The sequence below is a fragment of the Mustela nigripes genome, chromosome 2 (assembly GCF_022355385.1).
Source record: "Mustela nigripes isolate SB6536 chromosome 2, MUSNIG.SB6536, whole genome shotgun sequence".
Lineage (NCBI taxonomy): Eukaryota > Metazoa > Chordata > Mammalia > Carnivora > Mustelidae > Mustela > Mustela nigripes.
In genome coordinates this window covers 18,854,728-18,864,964 of record NC_081558.1, presented here as the reverse complement: position 1 = coordinate 18,864,964, position 10,237 = coordinate 18,854,728, and the positions used below count along the sequence as shown (strand labels likewise).

Genomic DNA, 10,237 nt, shown 5'->3' with positions numbered 1-10,237 from the left:
CATGACCCGAGCCGAAGGCAGCGGCTTAACCCACTGAGCCACCCAGGTGCCCTGTAATCTTTTAACTAGGCAACAAAGTACACAGCTAAAAATTGGAGTGCTATTTTAAGAGGGAATGGTTAAAATTGGGAATTGGGGTAGTTGACCATTAAGTTAGTCTCTAACAAATGGAAGGATTCTGGGGGTCAAGGCCCTGGTTTGTTTTGTTTTGGTAACATCTTTATTTAAATACACTGCACATACCTTACAGTTTACCCATTTGAGTATATAATTCAATGCCATATAGTCATACTGTATAGTATATTCATAGAGGCGTGGCTTTGCGTCCATCTCATGACAGTTTCATCATCCCCAAAAGAAAACCTGACTAAATCATGTTCTTTGCTCCCTCCTTCAACTCCCTTAGGCACCCACCAGCCTACTTTCTGTCTCTGTATTTTCCTACTCTGAACATTTTATATATATACACATACATACTTACATGCACATATTGTTTGTTTGTTTTTTAATTTTAGGGGTGCCTGGATGGCTCAGTCTTTAAGCATCTGCCTTCAGCTCAGATCATGATCCCAGGGTTCTGGGATCGACCGCCACATTGGACTCCCTGTTCATTGCTCCCCTTGCTTGTGTTCCCTTTCTCACTGTGTCTCTCTCTGTCAAATAAATAAATAAAATCTGGGACGCCTGGGTGGCTCAGTTGGTTAGGCAACTGCCTTCGGCTCAGGTCATGATCCCAGCGTCCTGGGATCGAGTCCCACATCGGGCTCCTTGCTCCGCAGGGAGCCTGCTTCTCCCTCTGCCTCTGCCTTCCACTCTGTCTGCCTGTGCTGGCTCTCGCTCCTCTCTCTCTGACAAATAAATAAATAAAATCTTAAAAATAAATAAATAAATAAATAAATAAATAAATAAATAAAATCTTAAAATAAAAATAAAATAAAAGTTTAATGTGGGGCTTGAATTCATGACCTTGAGATAAGAGTCACATGCTCTACCAACTGAGCCAGGTTACCCTGGAAATTTTATTCAAATGGAGACACTCAGTTATGTGGTTCTTTGTGGCTAGCTTCTTTCACATATGTAATGTTTTCCAGTTTCATTCAAACTGTAGTATGTATCAGCACTTTTCTCTTTACTGCTGAACATTATTCTATTATATGGATATATATACCACATTTTATCCATTCATTAGTTGGATGTTTGGTTTGTTTCTGCTTTTTAGGGAAAAAAAAACCACAAGGTTTTATTGAGGTGCCTGGGTGACTCAGTTGGTTAAGCATCTGTGTTCAGCTCAGATCAAGGTCCTGGGGTCCTGGGATCAAGCCCCATATCTGGCTCCCTGCTTGGTTGGGGGTTGGGGCGCTGCTTCTCCCTCTGCCTGTCGTTCTCCCTGCTTATTCTCTCTGTCAAATAAGTAAAATATTAAAAAGGGAAAAGATTTTACTTATTTAGAGAATGCACGAGCAAGGGAAGGGGCAGAGGGAGAGGGAGAATCTTCAAGCTGACTCCTCTGAGTGTTGAGCCCAACATAAAGGCGTAATCTCATGACTGGAGCTGAAAGCAAGAGTTGGATGCTTAACTGACTGAGCCACCCAGGTTCCCCAACTATGATGAGTATTTTTTTTTTAAGATTTTATTTATTTATTTGACAGAGAGAGATCACAAGTAGGCAGACAGGTAGGAGAGAGAGAGAGGAGGAAGCAGGCTCCCTGCTGAGCAGAGAGCCCGATGCGGGACTGGATCCCGGGACCTCAAAATCATGACCTGAGCCGAAGGCAGCAGCTTAACCCACTGAGCCACCCAGGCGCCCCTATGATGAATATTTTAATGCTGCTGTGAATATTTATGTATAAGTATTTGTGTGAACATAGGTTTTCATTTTTCTCAGATGTATGTCTGAGAATGGAATTGCTAGGTCATATCTATTCAGATCCTTTGGGCCCCCCCTTTTTTAAGATTTAATTTTTTTAGAGAATGCATAAGCACAGAGGAAGGAACAGAGGGTGAGGAAGAAGAAGGGGGAAAGAAGCTCAAGCAGATTCTACACTGAATATGGAGCCTGACATGGGGTTTGATCTCACCACCTTGAGATCAAGACCTGAGCCGAAACCAAGAGTCAGATGCTTAACTGACTGAGCCACCCACACACCCCGCCAAAGCAACATCTTTATTGCAGTCTCATGAGAGACCCCGAGACAGACCGTCCACTTAAGCTGCTTTTTTAAGGGTTTTTAATGTATTCTAGATACAGATCCCTTCTTAGGTACGTTATCTGCAAACATTTGCTGCTATTCGGTGGGGTTATCTTGTTTTTTTCTTTTTTTAACATAGGCTCCACACCCAGAGTGAGGCTTTATTTAACTCAGGACTCTGAGATCAAAACTCATATGCTGAGCCAGCCAGGTGCCCCATGTCTTCTCATTTTCTGGAGGATGGTACCTCTTGACAAATGTATTAAAAATTTTGGGTGCCTGGGTGGCTCAGTCGGTTAAGCAACTGCCTTCGGCTCAGGTCATGATCCTGGAGTCCCACAATCAAGTCCCGCATTGGGCTCCCTGCTCAGTGGGGAGTCTGCCTCTCCCTCTGACATCTCCCCTCTTGTGCTCATAAAATCTTTTTTTTTTTAAAGTTTTAAAATTTTGATGAAAATTCCCAATTACCTATTTTTTCTTTGGTTGCTAGGGATAAATATATCATTTTTTCTTTCTTTTTTTTTTTTTTTTTTAATTTATTAGAGAGCAGGCGAGCATGTGTGGAGGCATGGGCCAGAGGGAGAAGGGGAGAGAGGCTCAAGCAGACGCTGTATTGGGCATGGAACCTTAATTAGCGCTTGATCTGAGGACCCCAGTACCCTGAGACTACAACCCAAGCTGAAACCAAGAGTTGAACACCCAACCAACTGTGCCACTGAGGTGTCCCCAGTATATTCTTAAATATATTGTTCACAGTGGCTAAGAGGTGGAGGCTACCTTGTGTCTATCATTGGATCAATGGGTAAACAATGTAATATATATACATACAATGGAATGTTACTCAGTTTTAAAAAGGAAGGAAATTCTGACACATGCTACAACCTGTATGAACCTTGAAAACATTATGCTGTGTGAAATAAGCCAATCCCAAAAGGGCAAATGCTGCTTGATTCCACATCCTTCCACATGAAGTAACTAGTGGTAAAATTCATACAGAGTCAGAAAGTAGAATGGTGGTTGTCAGGGCAAGTGGAGAGAAAAGGGGAATAGGGAGTAGTTAAATGTTTTATGATTTTAGCTCTTACATTTGGGCCTGTAATCCATCTTTTTTAAAGATTTTATTTATTCAAGATAGAGCAAGCAAGAGAGAGAGCAGGAGCGGGGCAGAGGAAGAGGGAGAAGTAGGTTCTCCACTGAGCAGGGAGCCTTTTGCAGGTCTTGATCTCAGGATTACCCCAGCCAAAGGCATACATTTAACTGACTGAGCCACCCAGTACCCCGGGACTACAATCCATCTTGAGTTAATTTTTGTGTATGATTTGAGGGGTAGCTTTCTAACTTCATTTTTTTAACAGTGATTTTTTTTTTCTTCATTTATTTGACAGAGATCACAAGTAGGCAGAGAGGCAGGCAGAGAGAGGGGGAAGCAGACTCCCCGCTGAGCAGGGAGCCCAACATGAGGCTCGATCCCAGGACCCTGAGATCATGACCTGAGCTGAAGGCAGAGGCTTAACCCACTGAGCCACCCAGGCGCCCCTCTAACTCTTTTCTCTTGTGTGGATCTATTCAGTTGTCTCAGAACCGTTTGTTGAAAATACTTTTTCCTCCATCAGATTGTCTTGGCATCCTTGTTGAAAATCACTTGACCCTAAATGTGGGCTTATTTCTGGATTCTCAATTCAGGAAGCCAGCTGGTATTTTGATAGGGATTGTCTTGAATCTGTAGAACAATTTGGAGGATGTTGCCATTTAACAGGTATTATCTTCCAATCTAGAAACATGAATATCTTTTCATTCATTTACATCTTTCTTTCAACAATGTTTTGGATTTTCAGAGTATGTGTTTTGTACTTTTGTTAAACATATCCCTGTTCTTTTTTTTTTTTTTTTTTTAAGATCTTCTTTATTTGATAGAAACACAGCATGAGAGAGAACACAAGTAGAGGGAATGGGAGAGGGAGAAGCAGGCTTCCCGGAAGCCCAGCACCCCTGCAGGGCTTGATCCCAGGACCCTGGGGTCATGACCTGAACCAAAAGCAGATGCTTAATGACTGAACCACCCAGGTGCCCTGTCCCTATCTTTTTGAAGCTGTTGTAAATGAAATTGTCCTCTTAGTTTCATTTTTACTTTGTTCATTGCTAGGTTATAGAAGTACACTTGATTTTTTTATGTTCATCTTGTATCTTGTGACCTTACTGAATTTGTTCTAATGATTTTTAGTGGATTCCTTAGGATTTTCCATATGTGTGTGTGAGATCTGCAAATTAAGATAGTTCTCCTCCTTCCTCTTCAATCTGAATGTGTTAATTCATTTTATTGCTTAATTACTCTGGCTAGAATTGCCATTATCATGTTGGATAGAAGTGGCAGGAGTAGCCATTCTTGTCTTGTTCCTAATCTTGAGGAAAAACTTTAAGTCTTTTTACCATTAACTAACATAACCATTAGTCTGGGGCTCCTGGATGGTGGTCAGTTAAGCATCAATTCTTGGTTTCGGGTCAGGTAGCAGTCTAATGGCCCTGGGATAGAGCCCTGCATCAGGCTTCACACCCAGCATGGAGTCTGCTAAAAGATTCTCCCTCCCTCCCCCTCACTCCACTCTGTCCCGCTTTCCCTTTCTCAAATAAATAAATAAATCTTAAAAAGAGAAAATTTAAAGTATAACCATTAGTTGTGGAGTTTTGATGTCAAGTGGAAAGTTGTACTAGCATTTTGTATTTGGATGTGGCTTGTGCCTTATGGTCAGAAAATTGTGTGTCATAGCCTGAGGCTATGAATAGCTTCTTTTGCTTCTAGATAACACCTTTGTCTCATGTTTCAGCATGGCTGCCATCCGGAAGAAACTGGTGATTGTTGGTGATGGAGCCTGTGGCAAGACTTGTTTGCTCATCGTCTTTAGCAAGGACCAGTTCCCAGAGGTGTATGTACCCACAGTGTTTGAGAACTATGTGGCAGATATTGAAGTTGATGGAAAGCAGGTGAGTACACCTAACAACTGGTTTCATTTTGCATCTTAGGCAAAGATGTTCTTAGAGCCTGTAGAGAGTTAGGCCATTTTGTCTCTTTAGTACACAGTATAATAACAACAGACGTGTGAATACAAAATCGATTCTGTTTCTGCCATCATAGTCCAGATTTGTTCATTTTTAACTGCTGTCATCTAGACTTTACTCACATCCCTGTTTATTTTACATGGAAGCCTTTTTATAGCTTTATGTTTGAAATTTAGTTTGTTGCCAGGTAGTTAATGCTAAAATCAATCTTTGTGTATGGATGAACATTCCCCCCTCCCCGGTTCTGTCATGATATTTTCACTCAGCGCTGAAGTAATATTACTAGGTCAAGAGGTCATTTTATGGATCTCAAAGGGGTATTCTTTTTTTTTTTTTTAAAGATTTATTTATTTATTTGACAGAGAGAGATTACAAGTAGGCAGAGAGGCAGGCAGAGAGAGAGAGGAGGAAGCAGGCTCCCTGCTGAGCAGAGAGCCCGATGCGGGACTCGATCCCAGGACCCTGAGATCATGACCTGAGCCGAAGGCAGCGGCTTAACCCACTGAGCCACCCAGGCGCCCTCAAAGGGGTATTCTGATCTACACCAGTCACCAGTGTGACTTTTTTTTTTTTTTTTAAGATTTTATTTATATTGTCAGAGAGAGAGAGAGAGCAAGAGCGAGCACAGGCAGACAGAATGGCAGGCAGAGTCAGAGGGAGAAGCAGGCTCCCCGCGGAGCAAGGAGCCAGATGTGGGACTCGATCCCAGGACGCCAGGATCATGACCTGAGCCGAAGGCAGCTGCTCAACCAACTGAGCCACCCAGGCGTCCCACCAGTGTGACATTTAAATAACATCCTCATATTTAATATTTTTTAACGGTTTTTTACTGTAACTTAAGTAGGCTGCCACCATTGCTTCAGTTACCTGTCACTGGCAACAAGGACAGTATTTCTTCATGTCTGTCCTAAAATGTCCACTGGCAAGACTGGAGCAAAACTCTGCTGGAATTAGAGTTTACTATATATATCTTAAAATATATATATGTATATGTGTGTGTGTGTGTGTGTATTTTTTAAGATTTTATTTATTTGTCAGAGAGCACAAGTAGGCAGAGTGGCAGGCAGACAAGAGGGAGAAGCAGGCTGTCCACTGAGCAGGGAGCCCAATGTGGGGCTCAATCCCAGGACCCTGGGATCATGACCTGAGCCAAAGGCAGCTGTTTAACCACTGAGCCACCCAGGTGCCTCTAGGTTTTAGAATATATTTTTCAATTTTCTGTTCTCTTTTGTTATCAAAATAATGTCTTACCGAGCTCCTGTACAACTTTTGAAGAAGCATGAAATTCCCACTGCAGGTAGGTCAGCTGAAAAGGAAACTAGAACAAGGCCTCTTCTCCAATATATTCAGTCCTCTTGGGTATTTAGTCACATGTCTCATGCTGCTAGCACCTAATGTATTGGCCCTCATAATTCCATGTCCTTTCTTCCTTCTCATTTTCCTGCTTTACCTGTTATCCCTTTCTGTCCCAGTGCTACCTAGCTTCAGTTTGTGGTACCATGTATGGAAAGCACATTAAGCCAACTATTCAGAATTCTAGGGTCCCTGAAACAAAATTGCTTGATAGCAACTCAGTAGCCTCCAAGTTGAGAGTGTGCTGCCTAGGAATGTTCATGTAAGAGTGTACTGTAATAGCCTAGGAAACCATCCAAGAGTCTAGGTGATTGTGGTCCCAGGAACAGACATACTAAAGATGGAAAAGTCCTTTCCAAGAGACAGAGCCAACACCTTGAAGCATTTATCAGGAGATAGTCAGGGTTGGATGCGTCTGACTAAGCACACATGAAGCATGGAGGGGCCAAGTAGTGCGATTTGGTAGAAGGAATGAGCTATACTATTCTGAGGTCTGTTATGTTGTGAGGCTTGGGTATCAGTGTATTAGAATTCATATACCTTGAGGCACCTGGGTGACTCAGTCATAAAGCATCTGCCTTCAGCTCAGGTCATGAGGGATCAAGCCCCACATTGGGGGCTTGATGGAAACCTGCTTCTCCCTCTCCCACTCTCCCTGCTTGTGTTTCTTCTCTTGCTGTGTCTGTCTCTGTCAAATAAATAAACAAAAAATTTTTTTTGAGATTTTATTTATTTACTTGACAGAGACAGCAAGAGAGGGAACACAAGCAGGGGGAGTGGGAGAGGGAGAAGAAGCAGGCTTCCTGCTGAGCAGGGTACCCAATGTGGGGCTCGATCCCAGGACCCTGGGATCACAACATGACGGAAAGGGAAGGCAGATGCTAAACCGACTGAGCCACCCAAGCACCCCTCAAATACAGTGTTTAAACATTGGAGCAGAATGATAAGACCAAATAAGGAAGCAATTGAATTAGAATGTATTGGGGAAAGTTACTCAGGTCTGGTGTTTCCCTGTTATGTTTGGTACACCTGGTAGAATGTTGTTTACAATTCGACTTTTCCTTATTCATCTGCCTTTCTATTAGAATGTTGTTTATAATTAAATACTGTGCTTCTTACGAATTATATTTTTTACTTGGTATTTTATTTATTTACTTTTAAAGATTTATTTATGTATGTATTATTTGACAGAGAGATAGGGAAAGAACAAGCACAGGCAGGGGAGACGCAGGCTCCCCGCTGAGCAAGCAGCCTGACATGGGGCTGGATCCCAGCACCTGGGATCACAGCCCAAGCTGAAGGCAGCTGCTTAACTAACTGAGTTACCCAGGCGCCCCTGACTTGATATTTTAAATTATGTACTGATTATGTACTTTATTATGTACTTCATGTACTCGATTCTTCTGAGAAATTTCAACCTAAAACAATTTGAACACACTCCACCTCAGGCTTCTTTTACTATTTTGGACAGTTTGCCATTTGAATGTTCTTTGGTGACTACCACTTCTTTTGAAAGTTGGGAGGATTAACCTTGCATTCTTGTGTTTATTTTTCCTATCACAGGTAGAGTTGGCTTTGTGGGATACAGCTGGGCAGGAAGATTATGACCGCTTGAGGCCTCTCTCCTATCCAGACACTGATGTTATACTGATGTGTTTCTCCATTGACAGCCCTGATAGTTTAGGTGAGTAACTCTACAGCCTGATGTTTGTCACTGTGTGTGTGCCTGGCTGACACCTGCTTTCTCAGGTCCTCTTTGTGCATGAAGTGGTTATAAAGCAAACATGAACTTAATAAAAGGAATCCTCAGTGACCAGAGTCCTAGAGCCTTGGGACTATAAAGCCTGGGCCCTGGATCACTTTTAGTAGGCAGGTTCCAGATACAGCCAGCTTTTCTTTTCTTTTTTTTTTTCTTTCTTTTTTTCTTTTTTAAGATTTTATTTATTTATTTGACAGAGAGAGATCACAGTAGACAGAGACGCAGGCAGAGAGGGAGAGGGGGAAGCAGGCTCCCTGCTGAGCAGAGAGCCCGATGTGGGACTTGATCCCAGGACCCTGAGATCATGACCTGAGCTGAAGGCAGCGGCTTAACCCACTGAGCCACCCAGGCGCCCTATAGCCAGCTTTTCAACTGTGTTTTGGGGAATGCTTTTTTGGGTGCTCACAACGTTTTTTTCAGTACCTCATATTGAGTGTGTTACTTTGCCATATCTTGACTGGTGATTTGCTATTTCCTGGTAGTGTGTGTGTTTGTTTAAAGGTTTATGTATGGGGTGCCAGGGTGGCTCAGTGGGTTGAGCCTCTGCCTTTGGCTCAGGTCATGATCTCAGGTCCTAGGATCTCTGCTCAGCAGGGAGCCTGCTTCCCCTCTCTCTCTGCCTACTTCGCTGTTTACTTGTGGTCTGTGTCTGTCAAATAAATAAATAATCTTAAAAAAAATAAATAAAGGTTTATTTATTTATCTGAGAGAGAGTGTGTGTGCAGGGAGGGTAAGAGGGAGAGGGAAAGAAGCAGACTCCGCTGAGATCAACAGTTGGATACTTAGCCAACTGAGCCACCCAGCACCCCTCCTGGTAGTATTTTTAAAGCCCCATTTTAGCACTTTTTCTAAAGTATCTTAACTAGTAAGGAGAGACTTGAACATGGATTTTGAACTGCTTGACTAAGGTTATCCCTCCCAAGGCATTAAGCTGAGACTGAGCCCTCTGTGCAGTGACTCCCAAGACAGAGCAGGTACTCTCCGCCCTTGGTTCACTTCAGTCATTTTCAGTCATTTCAGTATTGGTTTCTCAGATGAACCTGGTTTGCTTATTTTTTTTTTAAGATTTTTTTATTTATTTATCTGACAGAAAAATTGATTGATTTCAAGTAGGCAAAGAGGCAGGCAGAGGGGGAGGGAGAAGCAGGCCCCCTGCCGAGCAGAGAGCCCAGTTTTGGGGCTCGATCCCAGGACCCTGAGATCATGACCCGAGCTGAAGGCAGAGGCTTAACCCACTGAGCCACCCACGTGCCCCTAAACTTCGTTTAACTTGATTGGATGTTATTAGACTATGGCCCCACCTATAGGTATAGGATAATAAGTTTGATCAGGAGTTAGAATGTTGGGCGCCTGGGTGGCTCAGTGGGGAAAGCCGCTGCCTTCGGCTCAGGTCATGATCTCAGGGTCCTGGGATCGAGTCCCGCATCGGGCTCTCTGCTCAGCAGGGAGCCTGCTTCCTCCTCTCTCTGTCTGCCTGCCTCTCTGCTTACTTGTAATCTCTCTCTGTCAAATAAATAATAAATAAAATCTTTAAAAAAAAAAAAAAAAAGGAGTTAGAATGTTGTTGGTGTGAAAGTTTCAGCTCTGCTGCCAGCCAACCCTGTGATAATTTTACGTTTTGAACCTCTGCTGTCTGGACTGGTAGTTGGTCTAGAGTCTATATTCTGGTTGAGATCTGGGGTAGCAGACTTGTAAAAGACCAAATAGTAAATATTTTAGGCTTTGCTGGCCATGTGTTGTACTGAACTTTGCCACAACTAGTCAATTCTGCTGTTGTATCACAAAAGCAGCCACAGAATATATATATATAATGAATGAGCTTGGCTAGGTTCCAGTAAAACTTTTTTTTTTTTTTTTTTTTTTTTTTTTTTTTTTTTTTTTT

General features: G+C 42.6%; 1 protein-coding gene across 2 annotated transcripts in view; it reads left to right on the top strand.

The window, feature by feature from the left end:
* RHOA (ras homolog family member A) overlaps window positions 1–10,237 on the top strand; it is a 58,510-nt gene that overhangs the window by 42,159 nt on the left and 6,114 nt on the right. For both annotated transcript variants that reach the window (XM_059389726.1, XM_059389725.1), the window contains 2 exons: window positions 5,012–5,168; window positions 8,160–8,280. In XM_059389726.1, coding sequence (XP_059245709.1) covers window positions 5,013–5,168; window positions 8,160–8,280 — 277 coding nt within the window. In that variant the 5' untranslated portion in view covers window position 5,012. The remainder of the gene's footprint in view (window positions 1–5,011; window positions 5,169–8,159; window positions 8,281–10,237) is intronic.